Source organism: Idiotropiscis lumnitzeri, chromosome 3 (assembly GCF_059441095.1).
Source record: "Idiotropiscis lumnitzeri isolate Australia: NSW breed Sydney's pygmy pipehorse chromosome 3, RoL_Ilum_1.0, whole genome shotgun sequence".
Taxonomy (NCBI): Eukaryota; Metazoa; Chordata; class Actinopteri; order Syngnathiformes; family Syngnathidae; genus Idiotropiscis; species Idiotropiscis lumnitzeri.
In genome coordinates, this window is record NC_142393.1 from 23748667 (window position 1) to 23762684 (window position 14018).

Genomic DNA, 14018 nt, shown 5'->3' on the forward strand with positions numbered 1-14018 from the left:
AAGTCAAGTCAAGTCAATTTTATTTGTATAGCCCTTAATCACAGACAGTCTCAAAGGGCTTTACATAGCCACAATCGACATCCCCGATCTTAACCCCCAGGAGGGCAAGGAAAAACTCACAAAACCTCATTAGGGGAAAAGTGAGAAACCTTGAGAAGGGACCACAGATGGGGGAATCCCCCTTCCAGGATGACCAGGCTGCAATGGATGCCAACTGGGCAACATTTGGCACATACAATGATGCTATGCAATAATAGATGAGATAATATAAGAGTCAATTGAATGAAGTGCTGCAGGAAGATGACTTCAGTGGAGTGGGTCCTCATCCAGGGCCGTAATATCCATGGCAGCATATCCGAAGATGAGCCTTCGATCTTGTACCGGTCAGTTGGTGTAAATTCAGTACAGCCACTTCCAAGTGAATCGCCATCACCTAATTCGGGGAATTGGGAACAGAAAAGAAAGAACAGAAATAGCAAACAGGCCAACAAGTAGTTCAATGAAGTGCTGAAATATAAGGAAATCAGAAAAGGCGCTGCATGAAGACGACTTCGGCAGAGCAGGTCCCTTCCCGGTTTGTCAGTGCCGTAATCTTCAAAGCATGTCCCCATCACCTAATTCCCAAGCAGGGGAAGGAGGGGGCAGAAAAGAGAAGAAGCGGCAGTAAACAGGCCAACAAATAATTAAATTAGATGCTAAAGTATATAAATAAATTGATCAAATGTCGCGCTGCAGGAAGACGACATCACTGGAACAGGTGCATGCCCAGTTGGTCAATGCCTTAAACTTCCTAGTGGGTCACCGTCACCTAATCCCCCAGCCGGGGGAAAAGGGGGCAGAAAAGAAAACAAAAGAAAAAAAAAAAAAAAAAAAAAAAAGCGGCAGTAAACAGGCCAACAAATATTTCAGCTAAATGCACAAGAGTATAAATGCGTCTTTAATAGTGTTTTGAACATTTCTACTGAGGTGGCGCCTCTAATATCTGAGGGAAGTGCATTCCAAAGCATTGGTGCCCGAATAGAGAACGCTCTAGAACCTGCGGACTTCTTTTTGGCTCGCGGGATCACTAAAAGACCAGCATTTTGTGAGCGAAGGTTTCGGGACGGAACATATGGTACCACGAGGTCAACGAGATAAGAAGGTGCTAAGCCGTGCAATATTTTAAAAGTAAGTAGCAGAACTTTAAAATCACATCTCAAGTGGACCGGAAGCCAATGCAAATTGGCTAATATCGGGGTAATATGATCAAACTTTCTCGTCTTAGTTAAAAGTCTAGCTGCTGCATTTTGAACTAACTGCAGACTTTTAATACTCGACATGGGGAGACCCGAGAGCAAAGCGTTACAATAGTCGAGGCGAGATGTAACAAACGCATGGATTAAGATTTCCGCGTCACACGTTGATAGAATTGGGCGACATCTCTGATGTTGTCAATATAAGGGAAAAAAAATACCAAAGAACTCTGCTGCTCTGGATATTTTTGGTCGGTCACAACACGTGCATTGCCCAAACATTAAGTTGGTTTCCATCTGAAACACAAATTGTTGTTGACCCAGTTCCTACGTTGGAATTCCAGCAGGCATTGAAAACAATGGAGGAGCGATGATACAATTGTGAACAAGGGCTCCTACATGGAAGCTTTAACTGACCCACAAAGGCAGAACCCCGGATGGAACGAGATGATGAATGGTACAGCCCGCTTTGGTGACGCGCACCCGCTTGCTTGGGGTTTAAAAAGGTTTCAGTTGACTGCCGTGATTGCTAAAGAGAGTTTACTTGCGCTTAATGCTTCTCTACGTCGGCACTGTAAATATCTTTTAGTATCAACTTGGTGGTTTGGGTTCCAGGGAAGGGCAAGACACTGAGCTAAGTATGCACCCCACCGCCCACCTAGACTTGCCATTGAACGCACCATATCTCTCGATTTTCATATATGCGATGCAAAGCAGTTACACATGCCGAGGTTGCTTTTGTAGATGGGACAGCGACCTCTGTTGGCTGTTTGGAAGATTGCAGGACGTGCCCTGTCTTCAAATTACGTGGATTTGGGGACTCTTCAAGATACTTGAAATAAACAATCTCTAATTATGTGACAAGGGTATGATTGAACATTTGAAATATTTTGGCAAGTCCCACTGAGAACAAACCAAACCCTGACAAACATCTGCAACAATAAAATAATAATCAGAAAAACATGTACCTTGAGACTCAAATTCTGATTATCAAGATGATTAATAGACTGCAACATACTACAGCAACATGCCAATTTTCCCCTCAATGTATTATTTGTATGCATGTGATTGCGTGTGCAGCATGATATATATATATATATATATATATATATATATATATATATATCCATCCATCCATCTTCTATATCGCTTCTCCTCACTAGGGTCGCGGGTGGTGCTGGAGCCTATCCCAGCTTTCTTCGGGCAGTAGGCGGGGGACACCCTGAACTGGTTGCCATCCAATTGCAGGGCACACAGAGACAAACAACCATCCACGCTCACACTCACACCTAGGGGCAATTTAGAGTGTTCAATTGGCCTGCCATGCATGTTTTTGGAATGTGGGAGGAAACCGGAGTACCCGGAGGAAACCCACGCAAGCACGGGGAGAACATGCAAACTCCACACAGGATGGCCGGAGCCGGGATCGAACCCACACCCGATGCTGTCTCTCACTGTGAGGCCATCGTGCTAACCAGTCGTCCACCGTGCCGCATACATATATACATATATATATATATATATATATATACATATATATATATATATATATATATATATATATATATATATATATATATATATATATATATATATATATATATATATATATATATAGAGCGAGAGAGAGAGAGAGAGAGACAGAGAGCGAGAGAGAGAGAGAAAGAGTTTGAGTTCAGTGAGCCTGGGCCTTATCAGCTTGTGGTGGAGTTTCCTCCTGGACAGGAAGTGGCCTTCCTTTGCTTCCTGCCATGCCCTCCTGTGTTTGTGCGCGTGTGTCAGTGTGTCTGTGTGTGTGTGCGTGTGCGTGTGGGAGTGCGCGTGCGCGTGTGTCCTAACAATATGGTGACAAAACAATCAGTGTAGAGAGGCGAACAACAAGAATGCGGAGACATTGCCGTAATGACGGGGAAAAAAACTCGAGCAAATTTGAACAAGGACAAATTTGTCAGACTGGGAAATAGAAAAGAGTGACAGAAAGTGGCTGAGCCACAATGGATTATGAACCTAAAAAATCCAAAAAGGTAAATTCCTATTTCTTTTTCATTTCTTACGTTTGCTTCAGGAGGATTTTTGTCATGCATTTATGACATTTCATTCATAACATTTCTTTCTTCATCATACATATGCCTCAAAGGTATTTTGGAAATAATCTCATAGGACAAAAATGGTAAATACAATACGATTGATCTCTGACAATTTAAAATGTTCTAGGTTATGGTAGATATCTTTGGCATCTTTACTTCCTATCACACCAGAAATGTGGTCAGAAGAGATCTCATGAAATGTTTCAATTCCATTCCATGTCATCTCAGAGGAAAACAAATTAGGAAAAAAAATGTTGCTGTAAATTGTCCGTCTTCCTGTCAACCCAAAGATACATAGGCATCCCCAACGAATGAATTTGCCAGTGAACAAATGAAAAATCTGACTGTTTGCTACTTCTAACCTAATCTTCTACTCAAATGACCTAAGAAGTATTGAAATGGATCCATTTTGAATTAATTAACTGTGCCAGTCTTGACAGGAGTTCTTTCAAATCGTTCATATACACATATATAAGCCAACCTGCTCCTTTCCTGTGCATGTGGTGCGCTTCCCAAGGGTTTGGTGTCTCCCATAAAGCGTCTGGTGTGGTCCAAAGCCAGTCGTCGGCCGGCGGAACGTGGCAGCGTTTACCGGCGTCCCCTGCACACCGTTCCACTCTACCCTCCCGACTTCCTCATCCACCCTGAAAGACTCATTTTTGACTATGTGGAGAAGGAGGTCAAGGTAGGATTGCTCACACATCATATACAACACGCGCAACTGGTTTGACCAAGTTGCATTCGGCCAAGGCACATATTAGCCATTAGGGAAAAGATCACCAAAAGGCACAAACCCCAAAAGTGAACACACTGCTTGTCACTATATATGGCTTGCATACATTATTTGATGTAAATCATTTTTGGACCACTGAAATGAAATTAGACTCACTTTTATCGTTTAGCCTTCTCGTGCTGTTGGGTTTATTCCATTTTATTATCTATTTATTTAATTTGCCATTTTCTCTTGTATTTTATCATGTTTGCGTAAATGGCTCTGTAGTCTTATTTTGTTCATTGTTTTTATTGTGAAGCATCTTTGGCTGTGCAAATCCAGATGTTACTATGCTGATCTCTTATGTGGAACAGTGGTTGGAAATGACTGCAGAATATGCCATACAATCTTCTGATCACATGACCTTTCCCATCAGTTCCTGGGTCACCTGACATGGGTGTCGGTTTCTCTGAACCCGTCCAGTCGGGATGAACTGCTGCAACTGCTGGACACAGCCAGGGTTAGTAGAAAATTCATCATTCAGAGCAATCATATCAACGCTCTTATATAATCAGAAATAAGTGATAGGCCAGCACCATTTATTACCCAAATATTTTTTTTCTGGGTGGCATTGTTTTAAATCCACCTGTCCTCACTGGTTAGGTATTAAGAATTTTCATCTATTATCAATCCATGTTAGGGGTTATCATTAAAATTTGGCTTGATGGGCTTTGCTTTCTTTTCATTGTTCATGATTCTGACATGATGCAGACAAATCATTCTTGATGACTTAGACAGAAGCGATGTATCTTAAAATGAAAAGTTGTATTTGTGCATGGAGCCCTTCACCCATACTTCAGGGTATTTTTTGACATGATCCTCCTCGCCAAGACGTCACTGGAGACTAGCGTTCATCTCGTCCTTGTCCAGGTAGCACCACTTATATGCACCCCTGTTGCATTTTTTTACATTATTTTGTCAAAAACGACGAGGTGGATAAATCCACGAGGAACGCCAACGTCCCAAATGCACCGTCTGCCACTGGCCCACATCTCGCTCCCTTTTTAACAGTCAGTTATGACAGCACAAGCAAATGTATGAACTTTAGTTAGGAAATGAAGGGCGCTAAAGTGAAACCTGGCAAAAATGTTAATAACTACATAAAGTGCAGATTTGTGCAAATTCTACTTAAGTACACTAAGAAAGGAAATTTAGTGACTGGTTGCGACATGTGTTGGGGAGCAGCAACTGAGAGTTCTGCCGTCGAAGACCAGCGTGGACCAGGACTGCATCTTGAGTCTGTCCGCCCGCTGTCTGCTGCTGACCTGGAGAGATAACGAGAAGCTCCTGATGAGGATTCCCACCCACGAAATCGCCGCCGCATCCTACCTGAGAGATGACGCACTGCACCTGCTGGTCCTCAAGACAGGTGAGATCATGATTAGTAATCATTTGGACCACAATTGAAGCACCAACATTAGTGCAAAAACAGACCATTTATGTGCTCGTTGACTGGCCGTGATTTTTTTTTTTTAACTAACTAAGTGTGTGTAGCCATAAGCATGAACCATGCGAAATGAATGTGTAAAAGAAGAGAGAATGTCCAAAGTTTTAGATCAGTTCACACTTTAAAAAAAGAGGACAAAGTGCAATGTGTCGACTGTAAAGCACAATTAGCGTCCGCAACTGCGCGTCAATGCTAAAAAAAAACACTTTGTTAGCTAATTTAACATAGCCTAGTACCGCTAGATACAACTAATTGTCATTCTTCCACCAGTGGTCAAGGATAAATCCATAACTAGCAGGGCAAAGTTGACAGACTGCTATTGCTGTGGATGCCTGACCAGATTTCTAAAATTTCAAACATTTGTCACGTCAGTCACAGTGCGGATAGAAAAGCTATTTCGCGAATATTAAAACAGGGTGATGGCAACAAGACCTGACCGGCAGTACATATATGGGGTAAACAAATCTTTGAAGTGGTCCAAAGTGCGACTGGAAGCATATTTCATGCATTTCCCAGGCAAATTTTGTCATGCTCTTCCAAATTTGCTGTACAGTGTCCTGATTTGTCACAGTTCTCACGGCAAGCTAATGTGGATGGAAAAGGTCGGATATTGGTGAGTGCCTTGACTTTGATTGGCACTGTTGAACCAAGATAGCATTAGCTAAAGTAATTCGATTAATTTTGAAAATCTGGTCAGACTCAGCTGCCATGAACAAAATGTGAACGTGGCATAAGAAGAGCTTTGGACACGTGAAAGTGCAAATATGAGGGTTGTAACGCATACATGTGATTCAGGTCTAAACGTGGACACCGTGGTCGCTGGGGACAACAGCCTGGACCGAAAGAAGCCAACGGGCATCGACAGCCGACGTCAAACCGTGAGCTGCAACGCCGACCCACGACCTTCCGGCGGTACGATGGAGCGACGGCACACCATTTGCGGAGTAGACTGGAGGCCTTCGCTGTCCAGGAGCAGCCATGATAAGAACCAAAACGTGGACCGCGGAGGGGGAAGCGGCAGCGGTGGGAGTTTAGAAAGGAAGCGAGCAGGGGGGAGCTGGGAGAGGAGACAAGCCACACGCAAGACGGGGGGCAGCTGGGAGAGCCGCCGGCCTCGGCCGGTGAGCGGGGTGCCGCCTGGCGGTGGAGGGAGCTGGGAGAGGCGGCACGGTGGAGGAGGAAGCTGGGAGCGGCGAGGAGGAGGAGGCGGTGGCGGCGCAGGAAGCTTGGAGCGCCGGCAGGCCTGCACAGGGAGCTGGGAGAGGGGCAAGAGCTATGGAAGCTGGGAGAGGAGGAACCACAACCCGCTGGAGCCCACCCCGTGCCCTGACGCCTACTGCAACCTCGTCATCCTGGCTGTGGACAACCGAGTGGGTGACCGCTCGTCTCTCGCACCATTAATCCACTTGTAGATTTCCCCTGCTCATTCGTGAGAATCGAGGTGAAAAAACGAAACGCCAAGAAGCAACTAGTCAACATGACATGTCAGTACCTTCAAGCATGCCGAATTGAAAACCTTCAAGCATGCAGGCATTGTTTAAAATGCTTTAAGCCTTAATTGACCAAACAACATGTGCACTCTGTTCCATGTTTGACTGGTCTTTAATTGAGTTTAGATGCTTGAACTTGGGTGTAAGAAAAAAAAAAACATTGCAAAGCGTTGGAAACCTCTCTTCATTCTTCAGAATTTCCCAGCAAAAAAAATCTAAAGACGAATGAACTGGAAAGACTAAAAAGGTCCACGTCAGCGTTCTTTTGGTGATGAGCTGTCATGTGTTTGCGCCATTCGGGATAAAATGATCAACCTTGGTTTCAGTGGCCCATGACAAAATCTCCCAAACCTGCAAAATCTGAGAAATCTAATCATTTTGCAGTAGTCTATTTAATTTTTTTTTTATCAGGAAACTCCACAATTTGGGGGCCGCAATGACCTTTCTTTTTTAATCTTGTGTGCGTTTTAGGATGCCGCAGAGGAGTACTGTTCACTGATCTGCCAGATGTTCCAAATCATTTACGGCCATCAGACCATTGAGTGTGTGGACAGAGCAGGATTTCACCACACCATGCCGGACCGCTACTGGCTGCAGAGAAGTGAGTGAAACAATTTATCCCTGGAATAAGCAACAAAAACCATTGATGGATGATTGGCTTTGATAAATGTCAGGGTTCAATTTCCTCAGTCAAAGGCGGAATTCAGGTGTGCATTCACTTAAATTACCAGTGGTTCCTTGCCTGATAAAGCGTCTGTTTGACTGAAGTTTCTGTGCAGTAATTAGACTTGCAAAGGAGTTGAAAATATCCGGTAAATTTCTGCAAAGTTTTTGGGAAACATCCTGTTTTCTGAGTTTTGTCGCGTAACATTCGCAAGCTGAGCCATGATTGATCATCACCTGAGAACAGAGCAACTGTGATGTAATTTTCAATCGACAGCAAGTGGCAAAATGGCAGCCCCGTGTGATGGATATAAATTGATTGATATATTGATTGATTCTTAATTGATATTCACAAATGCAACATTAATCAGAATACCATGTTTAGACTAGTGGGGCCACATGGAAAATATTGTAAAGAAGATTTTTTGACTTGACTTGACTTCCCCTTTAAGATGGGGAATTTTGGGAACAGCATACATAAATATAACAATTTAAATTCTGTTTCGTCATGAAACAGCAGTGGAAACTATTACAATCAAAAGGCATGACATTTACAAAGATTTATTTATAAGACCCATTTTACAGCACTTTCCAAGTATTTTATTGAACAATGAAGTCTCATTAAACAACAAAAACACAAATGTTGAGTCCACTGTGACTCACCAGTTAAGCTAACCAATTAAAGACCTAAAAATCCAACAAAATGTTCAATGAAAAGTGCGTGTCTGTCAATAAAATTCTCCTTTCACATGCAAAAAAAAGATTGTTTCTCAAGCTGTGCGGCTACGTTCTTGTAAACCTTTATAGGCAATTGCATTTTGTTTTCAAGTGTAGCTGCATGAAATTGCCTTGTTTTAGTCATGGTTGTACTGAAGTATATTTTCCCAACCCCTAACTACATTTAACTTCCCTATCAAGACCAAACTTCAATTTTGCTAATTCTTGCCCTAAACTCCTGTTAAATCCATTGAACCTTTCCAACTTTAGAAATTCCCAAAATGTTCAACCCTAGTGATAACAGGGACACTTCTAACTTTTTGTCTATGTGACAGGTGACAGCAGCCTGACGGATGCGGCGTACAGTTATGACCCAGAGTTCAGCTGCTGCAGCTCATAGTAAGTCTCATTTTGTGGACTATGTCAGCTATCGATTTGTGGACTGTTTTTCTGTTGTATTCATCTCAACGATTTAAGTTGTGCTCACTTTCTTTGGCGTCTCGTCTCTTTTAGTGACGGATCCCAGGATGCGTTTGAGCTCTACTACAGTGAGACATGTAGCGAGAGTTCATCGCTTTCGCTTCAGGACTCCCATCGTGGTCTGGCTTCGATCAACGACGTGGGAGAGAGCAACCCCACCCTCGCGCTCATGCAGGAGTACATGATCACGGTGGGGGGATTAGCATGTTTTCCCATGCTAAATATATAAAACATGCAGCTCATTTGCATGTCATTCCATTTAGTAACTAATGGCACTTTTAAAAAATGTTTTTCAATTGAGCATTGTTATTTGCTGACTTGAATTGATTTTCAAAAAGTTGTATTGGAAAAATCTGAAACAATGACAAATTTTATTTATAAAGAACAACTTTATTCAACAAACAAACAATATCAACTGCGAACTCAAAGCAAAACATTATCTATAGTACAACAGGCAAATTAATTGTGCAACTAATTGTTTCTACGCACACGAGAAATATATCATTCATTCAAAGAAGACTTAACCTTGATCATATTCTACATTTCTTTCTGCCACAGTTTTGTGGCTGGAATACATTGACGTTAGCCAATTGCGCCAGCCCACTGAAATACACTTTGTGCTTAACAGTTAAGACATACACAACTTCATAAAAGAGAGTCGCTGATGGTGTAGTGGTACAACCGCCTGAGTTATTTGCGGGCAGCGTGGGTTCAGTTCCCACTCAGTGACGATGTCTATGTCTGCCCTGTGACTGGCTGGCGACCAGTTCAGGGTGTAGTGCGCCTTTCGACCGTAATCAGCTGGGATAGGCTCCAGCACCCTCCAGTGACCCTGTACAGGATTAGCTGTGTGGATAATGACATGACAACTTCATAAAAATTGTGTGAGTTGCGCAATTTCCCCGTTTTGTCCTTCAAACGCTACTGATACAAGTGCATACATGATCCCAACTACTCATGAAACCCATGACGCTCTGGTATTGATATAACCGTAATAACGGTGAAGACATTTTCAGACAAATTCCGATTCATTTGTAACGCAGAAATAATACAATTTTTAACGGAATTCTAGAAGTCGTTTGTGTAATATGAGTAATATTTATCTCTTAAAAATTCCTCGGAAAGGCATATTAAGGAATGAGAAAAATCCTATACATCCCAAAATGAATTAGTACATTTGGTAAACATGTTACAAATAATGATACTTCGTTAAAACGGTGAAAATACTACATTAAAAAAAATATCTTCAAAACAATTATTCTCTTTTGAACAATAACAACTGCCAATAAAATCAAATACTCATATCGGTCAACTTAATTAATTTTCAAAATTCTGTGTGATAGGACTTTAGAGTTATTGATCAAATTATATGAAAACAACCCATATGTATGCTGACATTTTTTATTATGCTAATAAAACTGATTGTGTGTGTGCATGTGTAGTTGAGGAACAAGCTGAGTGCTGGGGAGTTGCAACACTTTGCAGCCTATTTGCGAGAATACAGGCTGGGCTCCGACATTGGACACTTCTGCTCCGAGTTGCTGCAGCTGTATGGAGACAACCGCAAATTTCTGCTGCTGGGTGAGTAGCTGACACCTTGACACACCGCAAGCGCACACTAACCCTAGTTTGTAACCTTAATTTACAAGCCTATTGGAAGCAACTTTTCCCAAATTGATGTCCCTCAATCCCAGCAAATAAAGCAAGAGTGGCCCTTTAACAAAACACCTTTGACCTGCAGGTATGCGGCCGTTTATCCCGGACAAGGACGTGGGTGTCTTTGAGAGCTTCCTCGAAAGTATAGGAATCCGCGAGGGGGGAATTTTGACTGACAGCTTCGGACGTATCAAGCGCAGCATGAGCAACACGTCGGCCACCGCAATGAGAGGGTATGAACGGGGGCGCTGAGATGCCGGCGTCACGGTTCACAAGTCCAAATAAGGCTAGCAGTCATTTTTATCCAGGCCTTTGGACCGAAATTATGACTTGTCGTTTGAACGTCATCAGGCATTGGTGAAGTTATTTTCATGGCAAAGCTTCTTCTTAGTTTTAATAATATCTTTATCTCGATTTTATTTAAGGCATTTGTGAAGTTATTTTGATGGCAAGTTTTTTTTCATATTCTTTCTAATAGTATCTTTATTTGCATCAAAGGTTTGCACGGAGCTTAGAAAGGTCAATGATTTGTTTTTAGTTAGCTTCACGTAGCGAGAAAAAAAACGCTAACATATTTGGCATTTGCAAATTCCCATTATTTGTGGGAACCGAGCCATTTGTTATTGGCAAAGTAGCCGCCATCTTTATGGAATAGTAAAAAAAAGTAAAATAAAATAAAAAATATAAAATAAAATAAAAAGTACTTGAACCAAGCACTAAAAATGCCTTTAAAATCTAACTAGTGACTGAAGTACACAACCTCTTCTACTGCCTATATTGCTCTTCCATATAGAAGGGGACTTTTTAGCTCCAGTGACACCCTTGGAATAGTTATAGCCATTCATCCAAGAGGGGCTCAGAGTCGAGCCGCTGCTCCTCCACGTTGAGAGGAGCCCGATGAGGTGGCTCGGGCATCTGAGTACCATACTTGAGGTCCTAGGTCAGCAGCGGAAGGAAAATGCAAATCTTAAATTACACATGATATTTACAAAGTAAATTTGTACTTGACAAAAATAATGGAATGTTTAAGAATAAAGTGTTCAACGTGCAAGATGGATGTGCATGAGGCTATTTTACATTTAAGAAATTGAATGTTAGTAGGTGAATAAATACAAAGTTTTGACATCAATGATTAATCTAGTTATTAATCGTGATTTGATCATTAATCCAAACTAATCATGATTATTGTTTTTCCCATAGTCATAGTCCTAATTCTTGCTGCATTTTACTGAGGTTGAAGTGGCAGCTCCAATCACACTCAACATTTTGACACAGTGTCGTTTCAGGCAGATCTTGCCGTTGCAACTTAAAAAAAAATCACCCATTTGTTGTTTTTGCCAAAGCAAATGCTCTGCAACCATCTTGGTGCCAAGGTGATGTTGAAGTGACTTGAGGAGATTCATTTTGACAAAAGTAATGCTTTGCCGCTATCGTATGGCATCTGTAGCCCATTACCAACGTTTTTTTGAGGGGGCGGATGAAAATCTGGTAGATTTTGCTGTTTGCGATAGAGCTTGGTCATCATCCCGCCACGCTGCACTGTCACTGTTCTTAACTGCTTGAGTTGAAGTATTGGTGCCTTTACGGCTTTCCAAAAAGTCTGCAGTGCAGACAGCAGACTTTTGGGACAGCAGATTCTTGCACAGATTGCAATTCGATAAGTTGCTTGCTTTCCCAGCAGATACGACAGCTGCTCTCTGACGTCGGGATCCCAAGAGTTCAACCGCCGCATCAGCGACATCACACACGACATCCAAGCCCTCGGCTTCGGGGACGCACACGGCGATATTGAGGAGGAGGACTACTACCTGTGATTTAAGTGGATTCCTCAACCTCAATCGTCCAATTAATTGAAGAGATTTTTAAATGAAGAGAAGCAAGGTGAATTGTTTTGAAATCAGTGATCCTGCCAAGGCAGAGTGGCGCCTACACGCTGTGCGTCACCTGCTCTGAATGAACTTGTGAGTAACCGCATTACTTGCTGAAGGTTTCTTAATGTATTATTCTGGTAGTTGCACTTTAAAAAAATGAAATTATTCTGTGATTGAGTAACAAAATTTGAAATAAAAATGTTGATCAAAGAATAGGCCTATTTCATATTTAAGGGCATTAAGAACTTGTAAACGCATAATTTCATGTTCATCTAATAAATCAAAACAACCATGACAGCCTCATTTGTTTTGTAGAAAAGTGAAGCATGAGTAAAACTAAGGCTTTTATAGAAGTTAAAAATGTGTGTATTCTGTTTAGGTTACTATAAATGCATTTTCTCATCTTGTTTTAGTCGATATCTCTAATAGTTCTAAATCGAATGCAAATGCCAATGTACTTAATAATGCAGCTCAATGCCGGTTAATAAGGAATTAATTAATTAATTAATTACTAATTCAACTCCTTTACTCAAGTAAAATAAAAAAATGCTGATATTTTTAAGTACAGAGGAAAACTGATTAAACGTATAGATTACTTACAAGTAGGCTAGGTCAAGACAAAAAGTCAATTGTTCTCCCAGCTGACAACATCACAGAAATTATGTGAAGTATGCGGAATATCTTGTGTCTCCGACTCTTTTGCTGTTGTCGAGCCTAATGGCTAATGTTCTTCCACAATGATGCTCGTCCTCATGCTTTCAATGAAGTGAGTTTAAATTCCATTGATCAAACTGTCAGTACCGGTTCGTCACCAGGTAGTGGCAGTAGTGCACTAAACCACGCTTAATCTTGTATTCGCCAAGAACACCTTTCTGTGGCAGCACGAAATGGTCTGAAAATGAACACGAATGCAATGCTTGTGATAAAAAAACCCAACTGCCTTTGTGTGTTTCTTTAATTGTTTCGCTCGATGCAGGTCACAATTCACAGCCGTCCCATGGTGCATTGCTTCACCACCGCCGGCCCTGTGACCTCTGCCAGCCTCACTGAACATCAGCCGGGGTTGTGATGTAATAGACCAATGATTTTTTTCTTTCCTGTTACAGCCACAGGAATACTGGTGTGCAGTGCGCTCGTTGTTTGTGTGCTATCGTGTCAGCAGACCGATGACATGGACCGCTCCATCAGGGGATTAGCGCACTGTCATTGATCTTTGTAATCCCCCGTGTGCTGGTATTAACACCATTAGTCCACTCACACCATCCTGTGCAATGTGAGGGCTCACCTCAATGTGGCATCACTGTAATGGGAGTCGTGAATAATGCAACTGTCATTTATTGTCCTGGAAGCCATCAGACCTTTTCATAACATTTGTATACAAACAGCAGAAAGTGACTGCCTATCTCGCTGACGGCTGATCTGAACTGAAACCTGAATGGTCGCTCTACCAAATAAGACACAAAAGTTATTTTTATTTAACAAATTTTTTTTTTATTAAATGCAGTGGAAACTGTTGTTGACGAGGAAAAATGTAATGGATGTCGTAAATGGTTGCACAAAGAAGATTGCAACACGCAGAAACTACTCGTAAAGGCACAGACTG

At 41.9% G+C, this 14018-nt stretch overlaps 1 protein-coding gene across 3 annotated transcripts; it reads left to right on the plus strand.

Annotated features, from left to right (window-relative positions):
- Positions 1–3053: 3053 nt before the first annotated feature.
- Positions 3054–13016, plus strand: ccm2l (CCM2 like scaffold protein). Of its 3 annotated transcripts, none has more exons than XM_088289622.1 (11): positions 3054–3256; positions 3837–4004; positions 4468–4551; positions 5277–5460; positions 6334–6908; positions 7500–7629; positions 8744–8807; positions 8922–9078; positions 10331–10469; positions 10630–10777; positions 12223–13016. In XM_088289622.1, the coding sequence occupies exons 1-11, from the start codon at positions 3227–3229 to the stop codon at positions 12356–12358; spliced, it is 1815 nt and encodes a 604-aa protein (XP_088145748.1). In that variant the 5' UTR covers positions 3054–3226; the 3' UTR covers positions 12359–13016. The 3 variants fall into 3 exon arrangements, with proteins under 3 accessions (XP_088145748.1, XP_088145749.1, XP_088145750.1); XM_088289623.1 differs by having other exon boundaries at positions 12226–13016; XM_088289624.1 differs by having other exon boundaries at positions 3858–4004.
- Positions 13017–14018: the final 1002 nt, after the last annotated feature.